At 29.5% G+C, this 14,415-nt stretch overlaps 1 protein-coding gene across 1 annotated transcript; it reads right to left on the bottom strand.

Moving 5' to 3' along the window:
* Window positions 1-11,958: 11,958 nt before the first annotated feature.
* On the bottom strand, window positions 11,959-13,172 carry LOC125821816 (uncharacterized). Its single transcript, XM_049501180.1, has 2 exons — window positions 12,504-13,172; window positions 11,959-12,378 (listed from the first exon to the last, which is right to left on the bottom strand). Exons 1-2 carry the CDS (start codon window positions 13,170-13,172, stop codon window positions 11,959-11,961), a joined length of 1,089 nt encoding a protein of 362 aa, XP_049357137.1.
* Window positions 13,173-14,415: the final 1,243 nt, after the last annotated feature.

Consider the following 14,415-nt stretch of genomic DNA (forward strand, 5'->3'; position numbering starts at 1 on the left):
TTTGAAACAATAGCTTCTCCAAACAGACCTTGAACAACTACTTTTGTCTTCCTTTGCTCAAGTTGAAGCTCATCATAGAAGACCTTATTTGTTTTCTCATTTTCAAAGTGAATGGAAATTTTTATGTTTTAGACTTTCTCGCTCAAAGATCGAAATAAATGCTATAAAAATTAATGCAACATTAACAACCTTCACCATATCATTTTCAATGAAAATACAATTAAGTCTCACCTTCAACTTTACGATTTTCGCATAATCAAGCAAGGTTGAATTATAGCAATAAAATAAACATGGGCATACCAATACTCATATTCAATTAAAAGACGACACACATGAATGCCTTTCATTCTCAGCTCTTTCTATTTAGGTATCTGAGAAGGGTTTTTTTAAGTTTTCAACGACATGACTTCTTTTAAAAGATAAAATATTTATCTTTACTTGATATTATAAAAGTAATAAATGAAATAAATAAATATATTTTAAAAATAGTGGACAAATAAAATTAAACAGAAAGGTAGTATAGTAATTTCAACAATAAATAAGAAGACACAAATTTTGCTCATAAATCGCGTTCGTTGAATGCGTTTTATGCCTTTCATTCTCACCTCTTTCTATTTAGGAATCTGAGAAGGGTTTTTTCAAGGTTTCAACGACATGACATTTTTTTAAAAGATAAAATATTCATATATTATAAAAGTAATAAATGAAATAAATAAATATATTTTAAAAATAGTGGACAAATAAAATTAAACGGAAGGGGTAATATAGTAATTTCAACAATAAATAAGAAGACACAAAATTTTAGTCATAAATCGTATTCGCTGAATGTGTTTTATGCCTTTCATTCTCAACTCTTTCAATTTAGGTATCTGAGAAGAGTTTTTTCAAGTTTTCAACGACATGATTTTTTTAAAAGATAAAATATTTATCCTTTGTTGATATTATAAAAGTAGTAAATGAAATAAATAAATATATTTTAAAAATAGTGGACAAATAAAATTAAACAAAAGGGGTAATATAGTAATTTCAACAATAAATAAGAAGATATAAAATTTTACTCATAAATCGCATTCGCTGAATATCTGAGAAGGGGTTTTCAAATTTTCAATGACATGACAGATTTTTAAAGGCGAAATGGTCTGATGAATCCTTATACTTGTATGCGTTTGTATTCTAGACCCTTATACTTAATCTTTGGTCAACTGAACACTTAAACTCAATTAAAATGAAACTTTTAAAACCCTCTGACCATTGATCGACCTTATGTGGCATTTTTATTGTTGACTCAGTATAGAGCGTGGTATTCACACTCTAAAAGGAGATTAAAGCAATAAATTTGCTTTAGAAAACTAATTAATTAATAAAGATAAAAAGGCAAAACAAATTAAACTTCTCACCTCTCTTTCCGTCATTGTCATCGTCCCCAACCCCTTCTTCCATCATCATCATCGTCCACAACCCCTCCTTCTGTCATCGTCCCCAAAAATAGTACAAGTCGTTTCAGACATCCTTCTTCCCCAGACCTCCCACACTTCCAGCTCCTTATAGCCGTTGTTATCAATGGACTATCGTAAAATGGCAATTTCCGGTGGATTTCAGCCTCCTCCCTCTCTCCTGTCAACTTTATATCTCTTCTATCAACCCTTTTGATAAGAAAACAGATCCCTGCACCACCTACACCTATAATTTTGGATAACTTTTGTTCAAAATATTTCAAATTTTGTGGCTGAAACTGGTCCAACGACTCAAAATTCTGAAAATGTGATGTTGATTTTGTTTTTTAGTTGCAGTTCTCGGCCTCCAACGAAACTTTCCGATTGCGAATCCGACCTTAAAGTCTGATTTTTGCCTATAAAAGGGGAGGTCGTCTTTCCTTCCAGACGCATCGAGAAAAACGAGTGAAGAACTGCTAGAACAGAGAAAAATCGCAACACTTCAGAGCTTTTAGAGTTTGAAAATTAAAATTAAATGGTAATTTCTTCAGCGTTGTTGTCACTTTCTTAATCCCTAGTCCGTCCCGAATCCATGGCGAAAGTTGAAGCTAATGTTGCATTTTGCTCCGGTTGCGATGAATCTTCCATAGTGGTTAGAGCATGGACGATGAAGAGAAATGGAGAGGAGAGCAAACAAATTTTTTTTTTCTATGTTGAGCTGTGGGTTTGATTTTGCGTGCTCTTCTTCATCGAGCCCTAAAAAATCTGCCACAAGATCCAATGCTAAGAAAAATGTTGTTAATTCATGTTAATTAGTCAAATGCTACCAATCAAGAAAACTTTATTGTCATTTTTCGAAGAAGAAAGAAATTAGAGGGATGAAGATGGTGGTGACATCTCTAATGGTGGTTGTAGAGGTGAAGGGAAGTTGAGAAATATATTTATTTTATTTTTTAAATAGAAAATTTATTATTTAACATTTTGGTTGATAATATCTGATGTGGCATTATGACATGGTATTATTATATTTGATGTGGATATGACATGACATTTTGTAAGGGAGAGTGAGTTACACACATGATTGGAGGGGTTTAAAAGTCTTATTTTATTTGAATTTAAAAGTTCAGTTGACAAATGATTAAGTAAGAGGGTCCAGAATACAAACTCGTACAAGTATAAGGGTCCATCAGACCATTTCGCCTTTTTTAAAAGATAAAATATTTATCTTTTCTTGATATTGTAAAAGTAATAAATGAAATAAATAAATATATTTTAAAAATATTAGACAAATAAAATTAAACAGAAGGGGTAGTATAGTAATTTCAATAATAAATAAGAAAGACACAAAATTTTGCTCATAAATCGCATTCGTTGAATCCGTTTTATTCCTTCCATTCTCAGCTCTTTCTATTTAGGTATTTGAGAAGGGTTTTTTTCAAGTTTTCAAAGACATGACCTTTTTTAAAAGATAAAATATTTATTTTTCTTGATATTATAAAAATAATAAAGGAAATAAATAAATATATTTTAAAAATAGTGGACAAATAAAATTAAACGAAAGTGGTAATGTAGTAATTTCAATAATAAATAATAAGCCACATAAGACGGACGCTCGGAAAGGTTCTCGAGATTCTCAATCACTCTTTAAAAATAGTAGACAAATAAAATTAAACAGAAGAGGTAATATAGTAATTTCAGCAATAAATAAGAAGAAATAAAATTTTACTCATAAATCGCTTTCGCTGAATGCGTTTTATGCCTTTCATTCTCAGCTCTTTCTATTTAATACATTATTTTAAAGACTATTTTAATAAACAAAATACAAATTTTATTAGAGATCGTATTATGTGCCATAATATTAAAAATATATTTACGTAATAATCTTTAAAAGTATTTTTAAGAACAATGTATTGGCTATTCAAACGCATTTTATTATAAAATAGTTTTAAATTTTCTTTTGTAAAACATGTTAAAACAAGCTTAGCATTTATTATTGTTTGTAAGAAGCTAACCAATAGAAACTCTTCATTTTAACACAATTACAAAAATATCATTATGGACCCTCACAAAAATAAAGACATGTATGAATTTTTCTAGATTTTCATTTTGATAATTAATTATACAATTATTATTTTTGTCCTTAAATGATGTTAGAATTACTAAAATGTCATTGGTCGTCCTTCTCATGTCTCTTGCCTAGCACGACCTAATGATTTAGCTTGTTGCTAGAAAATTTGGAGTTTCACATAATCGTTGAATATTTGTTTCTAATATTGATCAAAATTGTTGATGAAAAATATCTTTAATGTATTTCCCCTTTAAAAGACATGTATATGATATGGAATAATTCTTTTTGCCAAAATTTTTTACCAGAATCATATTTTTTCTATGTTATTTTACCTTTTTAAACATTTTTATCCTTTTAACTTTAATACCTTTTAACTAAAAAATGAAAAAAAGATTAGTTTATTTTAAAATAAAAAAATATATTTTTAAAAATTTCTGAGCAAATTTTCTGCCATTTAACATTACCCATATGATATTTAGTCTATATATCACAATAAAGGTGTTCATTTCTATTTTGCAGATTCCAATTGATAATCACTACTTATACAATCATCGTCGGTGAAAGCTGGAAGTTGCAAACATTCACAAAAATGAATACTATTTTTTTTTAACCATACAAAGTAGTGACCACTTTGGCTTTATACAAACACAAGACACTATTCACAAGTGTATACACAATAAATTTAACAAAGTGCAGTATCTAAATCTCTTCCACCTTTTTTTTTTTTATTTCTCATTTCAATATTTTTCAACCACGTATAATTATTGATTCTAAGAGATTGACTGAAGTATCTAACCCTACCAATATGGATCATATACGAACGAGTCTTTTCCTTTTCCTTCCATACAGAACTCAGAAAGATAAATAAAGAAATGATCATGTAAGCTGCTGTATAAGTACTTTTATCAGGTGCAGTTTTACATGCCACACCATAGGCACAGTTGCACAGAGACATAATTCACAATCATTGTACACCAAAAAATAAAAACTTTAATGTGGCGACCCAAGTATATGAGATTTGGTGTGGGTTATCAAAATTTAGCTATATATGTCACATTCAGTGTTATCAAAGGTGAAAAGCGCAAAAAAGCTGTAAGGTCCATGGGGGCTTTAAGCGCAAAGCGTAAATAAAGCGTGGGCTTTAATGAAAAAAGGTGCAAAGGGAGAAAAAAATACAAACATATATGTTTAGTCCAAGACTAATAATTATAAGCATGATGACAAATATATGTCCAAAGAAATTGAAAAAAAAATTATGATAAAGTGAAATATCAATTGTTTAGTGTCACATCTTCATAAGAGGCTCGTTGGCAAGGAAAAGTTTGTCTTAGAATCTTGATGACGAAGCGTGCATAAAGCGGGGCGAAGCGCTCAACATGTTTTGAGCCTTACTTCAGGGCTTAAGCGCGCTTAAAGCGCGCCTTTGATAACATTGGTCACATTGTATGGTCGAGCTTTCACTGCAAGCAAACTTTGTTTTCGCTGCATCAAATTAAGGAAAGTATTGCAAGATAATAAGTATATTATAGAATATATTATTTCAAGTATTTGGAATGCATATTTCGTGTTTCTAACCTTATATTATCTCTTTGAGGAGTGGGCGGCGCAATTCTTGTTTCTTTATTCCTTCTCTAGGAAGGAGAGATGTTGATCAATTCAGGAAAAGCGTGATTTCTTTCCGTGAAAAATAAAACGACCAGTATAGTAGTTTTTTTATCTGGAATTTTGTGTAGAAACTTTGTACCTGAAGAGTGAACAGTTCACCAGTCAATTGTCACAAAAACACACACCAATTAAGATTTATATAACATGATATCAATACTAATATAATGAGAAAGCATGAAAATGTGTTATTTATGTTTCAGTGATATCTTTGTGTGAACCTTGATAGTGAGAGTTTCATATGATTTTTCGATTTTCATGGACATTGTACAACTTCTGTCTATAACGTCAAGCTCAAAAAGGCAACTGCAATGAAAACAAAAGTTGCATATAAGCCACTGCCCATCGCACAGGATGGTGCAAACCAAGGTAACTCATATGATTAGTAAGGTTATGTAGGGAAAAAGAGAGCAATAATGTTGTCTCATCGAGTAGACAATATGGTAAAAAGTTTCAATTTAGGTTTTGTACCCATGGAGATATGTTGCCGATTAAATGAAAATAAGGAGCTACATCCAAAAAAAATGTTGAGCAAATACATGATAACCATATGGAAAGACATAACAGAGGATTGGCGCCATCTGCTTTTTTTCAACAACTTTTCCGAATAACCAAGAAAGGCCCTAAGATACGCAACATATACATCTTAGTTAAACAAATCAGTTTCAAAGAAAGAAAACAACATAAGGTTGTCCTATATTAACACAAGCATACAATTTCATACGTACGCCAATTTAGTGGTTGCCATATTATGCAACACACCAATATCACTTAGAGGAACAAAGTAGAAATATCTCATCTTTGGTAGCTACTGGTTAATTCATAACTACAAGTACGTTTCAAAACAAAGAAAAAACTACTTGTTAATTTTGGGGAGAAGCTACCGTAAATAGGCAGATTCAAACTGATCTTTTTGTATAAATCTAGAAAATTTTCATGAGTAATAGCACGTTGAGTTTCCATAGGTGATATCTTTCCAAATTTAAATATATCTTAGGAACTTTTACATTCTAGAATGAAGAGCTTTGCTTTTATGACTGGAATTTATGTTCTCATGTGCTAAATCAGCCATCAAAATGAGTACTCATGGGGAAAAAGAGTAAATTTGCTACATATTCGGGAATTCTATCGATTTTATTTCTCAATATCATATTCAAAAGGTGAGTACATAATTTTTATATTAGAAGTAGTGAAGTTTTTTTAAACCATCTCTTGAGCAAAAAATTTAAGTCATTAAAGGTCTAACGGCCTCCAATCTCTACAAGACAGTTATACACATCATTTTTTATATCATACACTGCACAACAACCAAAACTCCTCGGCAGTGAGGAACTCACCCCTACGCCTTCTACCAAATTCATCTCGAGTTGAAACTCCATAACAAAACTCTCGAGAAACTGAATGAATAACTTTTGTACAGTCAAAGACTAACAATAACTTGTAAACAACCAATCATATCAAGGAATGCAGAAATTAATACGAACATCATTCAAAGATCGAGATATTATACACAAACAAAGAAAATAAATAAGAAATTCTCATCTATTCTATAGATTAGAAAGCATTTAGAAAATGATAAAAGAAGTTGAAGTCCATAGAATTTACAGAGAACTTATCGAATTCAAGAGAAGAATAAAAGAAAGTTTACAAATAACTTACCTGAAATTGAAGAATTCGAACAACAGAGGAAGTTACAACCTACAATTTGGCAAGCCAGGAGATGAGCTCTTTGATAGCAGGTAATACCTATCTTGTTTATTTAAAGCATGAAATAGAAATTTCTAGAGAGAGATATTTTTGCACTTGTGTTTGATATTTCTCCACGTGGAGAGAAGTTAGGGAACAAGTACGATAAAATCAAATTTTGTGTAAAATAACAAATTACTCCATATTCTTCAAGATAGTTCCAGATCTATGTACAGTGACAACCATACTTTAAAGATCATTCCAGATTTGCTATAAAAGAGTGTATCCTTTTTTTTTTTTTTTTTTTCTTATTCACGCTTTCTTAACAACAATTTTCCTCGAACAACAAATTATTTTTCACCTCCTGTACTTCTCATCTCATCCTATATATTAAGTATAATTATGATTTACCTAAAAAAAAAGGAGGCAATTTATCGTTCATCAAACTAACTACAAAGTAATTGATATTTTTATTAAAAAATAAAAATAAAAAATTATTTCAAAAATAAAAATAAATCCGGGAAAATTAGAATTAAAAATCCAGATAAAAATAAAATTGGGTAAGAATTTTTCATTCATCAAACTACAAAGTAATTGAAATTTTTATTTAAAAAATAAAATAAAATAAATAAAATAACAAAAAAAAAACAGAAATCCGGGAAAATTAAAAAAAAAAATTAGATACAAAGAAAATTGGATAATTCTTATCTATTTTCATTAACAATACAGTGAGAATTGAGAATGAATTTTTCAAATCTTTTTTTCTTTTTTAAAAAAATGGAGTACAAGAGCAAATCCCCAAATATAGATGTGTTTATAAGCGGAAAAATAACATATAGAAATTTGAAAGAAAAACATACCTCCGATTTGTTGAGCGGAAAGAGAGGATTTTTAACAAAAAGATTGTGATGAAAGAGAGTAGATTAAAGAGAGTGTGCTAAAATGCAAGAGATTAATGAAGGTCCTGCTTTGCTAGTGCTGGAGAGAAAGGGGAAGATTTGGATCTTAAGATGAAATTACTATTTTACCCTTATATAGTAATGATATTTTCTAAAATGCCAGTGGTCGTCTGGTCGTCTTCACATTTCTATATAATAGAAATCTATATAATAGAAATTTTGAGTGTGTAATGTGTAACATATAATTGATCATATTAAAATATGTGATGTTCCTTTAAAAATTGATCACAAACAACCCAAGCATGGACCATAATTGTGAAACATAATTATAGTTTGTTTAATTACTATTCATAACAACGATTTGAGAAAAGAGAAGGAGAGTGAGAATATTGTTATTTGGCTAATGCCTTGTTGCAACAAAATACTTACTAAAAGAAAAATATATAACGAGAAAAATAAATAGAAATTTAGTTTCCAATTCTATCAGATTATCGATTAATATTTATTGTAGAATCTTACATGTAATTACTTTATAAATAATATGATTGTATAAATATTTTCGAATTTAAATTGATGCGTTAATTAAGGAGGAAGGATTGGGCCATAACACAGATATTTTGGGCCAGAATTCTAATACGTTTTGTGCCAGATGAGCCTGGTTTGTTTGAACCACTAAGAGGGTGTTTGAACTGATTTAAAAGTTAGTCAAATCTATTTTTAAGTCAGATTTTAACTTCTGAAGGTATTTGATAATTATAAAGATAAATTTTTTAAATAAGTCAAAAATGGCTCAAAATAAGTTAGGAAGTGTTTGACAATGTTATAAATAACTTAAAATAAGTTAAAAACCAAAAGTAGGTCTACCCCTACTTTTTATTTTTTGACTTAAAAATCATTTAAGTTTGAATTTTTATTTTTAACTCAAAAGTTACTTTTTTTAAGTCAATCCAAACAGACTCTGAATCATGAAAAAAAATAATCAGAAGTCCTTGAGTTTTACTTGGAAAATCAGAGAAAGGGTCTCATTTCCTGCTATGTTTTGTAATTATGGATTTAATTTTATATATATAGAAAAAGTTTCCTTTATAGATTTAAAATAGAAAAAAAAAATGGATCTTTTGTCTATTATTTTCAAATTTATTAAGGCAGTGCAAAAGCTAGCTTAAAATCAGCTCATGAAACAACCCAAACTCGATCATCACTAGCCATCCAATCTTTCAACTCAAATAATTTGATTCTTTTGTAATATAATCAATGTTCACTTAAATGGAGAAAGGAATTAACATATCTTGTTCAGATCTAACAAGATTGAAAAAATCGTCTATATTTATCTTCTTCTTTTTTATTTTAAAGTTACTTTTTCATTTCAGTTTACATATTACATTTAAAAAAAAAATACATTTCAAATATGTTATAAAAGTTTCATAGTCATATAAATACTATAACATGTTAAAAGAATGGGAAAAAAGTCTGAAATATATCTGAATTTTGATCGAAATTGTTGTAATTATGCCGAACTTTGGAAAGAACTTTTTACCCCCTGCACTATTTAATAGTGTATTTAAAGGTATATATGTGCCCACATGAATATCATAAATATTGCATAATTATAAATAGTAACGTGTCCATGTGGACACATATATACCTTTAAAATACACTATTAAATAGTGAGGGGGTAAAAGATCCTCCATCGTAACAACAATTTCGACCAAAATTGAAATATTTTTCGAACCCTTTTCCCTAAAAGAATTATCAAGTTCAATTATTAGTTTTTTTAATTTGTAGTCATTCAACTTAATGTCATATAAATTGAAATTAAAAAAATATAGTATTATAATGGAAAGGTAATGAGTATCAAGTTGAACAATCTTATTCTTAATTAAGGTCCCCCCTATATCCTAATCATTGATTTCCATGATTTTAATATATGGTGGAGGCTATATTAAAAGTGCTCGTAAGTAACCCTTCTGAAATTCTAAAGGGCAAGACTTACATATATATTCTATGAATTATTACGGACTAACTTTTACTATTAGCTAGTGGGCACTCAGCCAACCGAATCTTTTCCCATTTTTTTTTTTTTTAATTCTGATACCTGACGTTGATTTTAATAAGACTCTTGCTGTGGGAAAACATCTAAGTATTAATATAAAGATAAGAATATAATACTACTATTGTCGTTTACCATATCTTTTTTCTTTTTAGTTTCATTTTTTTTTGTTCCAATTCTTTGTGGATTATATAAGAATCTTTGTTAGATACTGAGCATTTTGGGAGGACATCTAAATGTGACAGATCAAATAATAATGGTGTGTATTTGACGTCTTGAATTTGAGTTTGAATGTGAAAAAATTCTTGTTAGTTAGAAAGTATTTTTTTTTTAATGGATCCTATGCGGTGTAAATTTAAAATAATCGAATTTTAATGCAATGAAGTTTTTTTGTAATTATTTTTCATATTTGAGGTGAGAAAAAGAGGACGACATTCCTTCCTTTGAATATACTCACCACACTTCGTGGTTATGAACAACTTGGAGGAAATTCACTCTGCTTCTTGTCCTTTTAGAGTCAAACTAAGCGGCTGTTTGCCATAGTTTCCAAATATTTCCCACTTGATTTGGAATTTTGGGAGGTAGAGTTGATAGAGTTGTGATTAATTATATTTTTGATAAAAAAATATTTGGAGTAATATTGTTCTATGTTTAAATATACTGTAATATAATTTTAAAAATGAAAAATACGTTGGAAAATAAGTTGTATAAGTTGATTTTTCAAAATTTAAGTATATCTTTAAGTTGGATTTAAATTTTTTATAGTTAAACACTGTTTTATAAATAAAATGAAAAATTATTCCAAAGAAAAAGTGAATTCACTTTTATGCCAAATGGGTTATAATCTCGAGTCTGAAGCCAAAAAGATGAAAAAAATTGAACAAAATTTCTAAAAGAACAATAAAATTGAGTAAGAAATAATAATAATAAAAAAAAACATTTGAATGGACCCGTTGAGAATGTTAAATTTTATGTATAAGGTTTATGTCATAATGAGCCTTGTAAGGCTCGTGTCAGAATGAGTCTTACAAGGCTCACTCCGATATTTACAAGACTCATTCTGACATGTGCCTTCTCTTTTAAAAAATAAAAGGTGTTGAGTTTAAATAAAAAAATCATTCTTCATTATTTATTCAATCATTTTGTTGTATTTTTGTGTTTTTTTTTTCATTTTTTTTCCAGTATCTATATGTAAATAAAAATGTTAGTGATTCGGTCAAATGTAATAGTTTTTTTTATATAGTTTGATAATATTGAGGACAAATTATAGGGACATGAAAAAAAAATATAAGGACAAAAATAACTTTTTATCCTTTTTTATGTCAACAAAAGAAGACATAGTTTAGGGTTGCATATTGTTCGGTTCGTTCCGATTTTGAAATTTATTGGGTTGACTTATTGATTATAGATTTAGCATGTCTACAAATCGAAAATCAATAAGTCAAATCGATAAATTTTAAAATCGAATTGAATCGAACGATACACAACCCTAAACATCATTTTTTTTTGTTATAAAAAGAAAGTTAGAAAAAAAAATCTTTTATATTTTTTTTCATGTTTCTATATTTTCTCCTCAATATTATCTAAATTATATAAAAACTATTATACTTGACTGCATCATTTACATAATTTTATTTACATATAAATAGTGAAAATAGAAAAAAAAAACGAAAATACAACAACAAAACGATTGAATAAATAATTAAAAAGCAACATTAATTTTTATTTAAAATCAACGCGTTCATATTTAAAAGGGAAGACTCATTTCAGAATGAACCTTGTAAGACTCTTGTCAGAATGAACCTTATACATAAAATTTAACATCGTCACTAATTTCATCCAAATATCACCTTTTTTATTTCATACTCAATTTTGCTATCCTTTTGAAAATTTTAGTTATAAGAGTTCAATTACGTTAGGGACCCATAAAAAAAGTATAAATTATAGGAATGACATATTATAACTACTAAATAACATCCCATCCTTTCTGATCGTCCTCCTTATGCCTGGAATTCATCAACTCAATGTGGTTTGACTTTATTAAAGTCACAAGATACTCAAATTTATTGTCAACCTATTAAAAAAAAATAACATTCAGTTTTATATTTATACATGAACCTGAAAAAATTTGATATCATTACTTACATAATCCTTCATATGTTATTTCAGTTCTTCAATATCGGGATATACAGACTTATCTTTTTGACCTTGTGAAGAGACGTGGACAAAAGATATAGCAGCCGGGGTAGGTGCTTCATCTGGCATTAAGAATGACTGGTTTATTGGCGGCCTTAGCTGCTCTGATGATTTAGGTTCCGACAACTTTGTTTTAGATGTATCGATTTTCTTTCTCCTTTTGGGTGGTGGTGGAGATGATGTACCAAATACACGTGATGATCTCCTAAACAAATACCCATGAGGGCTTGTTGAAAAATCCTCAAAACCTGAACTATCTTTTGTTTGAACTTTCTTTGCATCAACTGCTATTGTGGAGGGTCCAGGAGTATGAGCAACTTGAATATCGGGTAAATCAAGGGCTTCCACTTCGTCTGGTGTTGGTACAATGTTTGAACATGCATTCTGAATTCGCCGTTCAAATGTTGAATGTTATGACAATAATGTGTATCATAGAAAAACTGTTATTTACACAAAAAATTGAAAGCTTATTGAAAAACTGTTATTTGCAAATCTAAAATGAATGCTACCTCGGAGAAAATGCTAGACATAAACGTTTCAAATTTTGGCTTTACAGCCACGACCCTCAAATTACAAATCCTGGGAATATCACTCGCTACTTTAACAACAAACTCTGGATTTAGACTAGATGCACATTCGTAAATCCATACATTGAGTGCATACGACATACCAAATAAACGATAGAGTGATATAATTAGCTTATCGAATGCAATCTGACCCCAAGGATACAATTCATACCTGCCATCTTCGATCATTAGAAATTCTTCGATCCGTATCGAGGTCTCACCAAGTTGACATAACATGAATGTATGGACAAAGTATAAGATTGCCATCTGGACGACGTCCTGTGTGGTCTCCCAATTGCTCATTTGAAAACGTTGAATCAAACGACTTTTGGTTATACCTGCAGTTGCATCAGAGAAATATCTTTGTAATAACTGGCTCGTAGTGGATTTCGGGTATGAAAAATCCTTAGCATTTCCTTTGCATTTATGGCCAGTTACAATGGCAAAATCCTTGATACTAAACTGCAATACAGTCCCGTTAGCATGTCGAACATGCAACAAGTCTTTGTTCTCATGTTGCACCTCCAACAACAATAGCCACTTAGTAATCTGACCTTGAAAATTACATTTTGAAATGTTTAAATATGGTCCAAAAATTGTATTCTTGAACATTTCAACACCCTCCTCATTTATGGACTTTTTTATTTCATTAGCAAAATCAAAATTGAACACTGCTCCAAATCTCAATGGATGTGCTGGTATTTTTTTATAACATAATTCATGCGCTGCAAATTCAAAAAATAAAACATAAAATTGTACTTGTCTAATTTCAACCACACGATGTAATTAAGAGTGAATGATACATTGAGGATAATCTGAAAATTCAGTATATACATCATAGTTTTATAATGACATCATATCAAACACATCGTACAATGCATAAGATACATGAATATATTAACATCAGTCCAACCAACAAAATACTTGAATCATTATTATGAAAAAATTGTATATGACACTAACACAATGAAAGATACATTAATGGAGCACTAAAATAATCTGATACACCTTCAAAACTGTACAAAAAATGATGATTTTACTGTATTAGAAATTAACATGATTGAAGATACATCAATGGAAAAATATGAATCTGAGATACATTTAAAAATAGAATCACTACAATACAATGCTGAAAATTGGGGGTCTAATGTATAATGAAAACACAAAATCAACAACATACTACACTAATAAGAAATTGTGAGAGATGTGTCTTCATTGTTAAATGACTCTTAATTCGACCAAACAAACCACATGCATCAATGTAAAATTAGGATTTTAATGTATCAACAAAACACAAAATTAATCGATTACAAAATCCATAATGGTCTAACATACTATGAAAACCTTGAATTGGGAAGTAATGTATCTTCATTATGAATGTATCAAACTATTTCTGTCCAAACACAACCAACAACATAACAAATCCATAAAAATGTAAAATTTTGTTTAAATACATACCTTAGAAAGTGTGGGTCGAAAAATGACAGATGCCGCTTTTCTTCGCCCTTTTTTGGGGATTTCTCCGACCTTTGTTTTTGGCTTGACAACACTCTTGTCCTTCATCGTAATGGGTCATGCAAATGCTTAGATCTATTTTCAGCCCACATTTCATCGTCAGAATCATATGTACGATTATTATTAATATAATTTATTTGAGAAACACCAACACTAAGCGATACCCCGTTCCATATGTAGTAGTACAAAACAAGAAGAAGACAACAATGGAGAAGAAAACTTTCTACCTATTAGAAACTTAGAAACTGATAAACTTGAGATAGACTCCTTTTGAAAATCAAAATGAATTTGAAAATTGTAACTGCTAAAGAAGTGGAGAGATTTTAGGGATAAAATGGAG

This window comes from Solanum verrucosum, unplaced genomic scaffold (genome assembly GCF_900185275.1).
Source record: "Solanum verrucosum unplaced genomic scaffold, falcon-dt-bn FXZP01000103.1, whole genome shotgun sequence".
Taxonomy (NCBI): Eukaryota; Viridiplantae; Streptophyta; class Magnoliopsida; order Solanales; family Solanaceae; genus Solanum; species Solanum verrucosum.

Coding starts and splice junctions, on each gene's coding strand:
- LOC125821816 (XM_049501180.1), bottom strand. CDS start 13,172: ATGTTCAAGAATACAATTTTTGGACCATATTTAAACATTTCAAAATGT. Junction 12,379..12,503: donor TGTCTAGCATTTTCTCCGAG/GTAGCATTCATT, acceptor CGGCGAATTCAG/AATGCATGTTCAAACATTGT.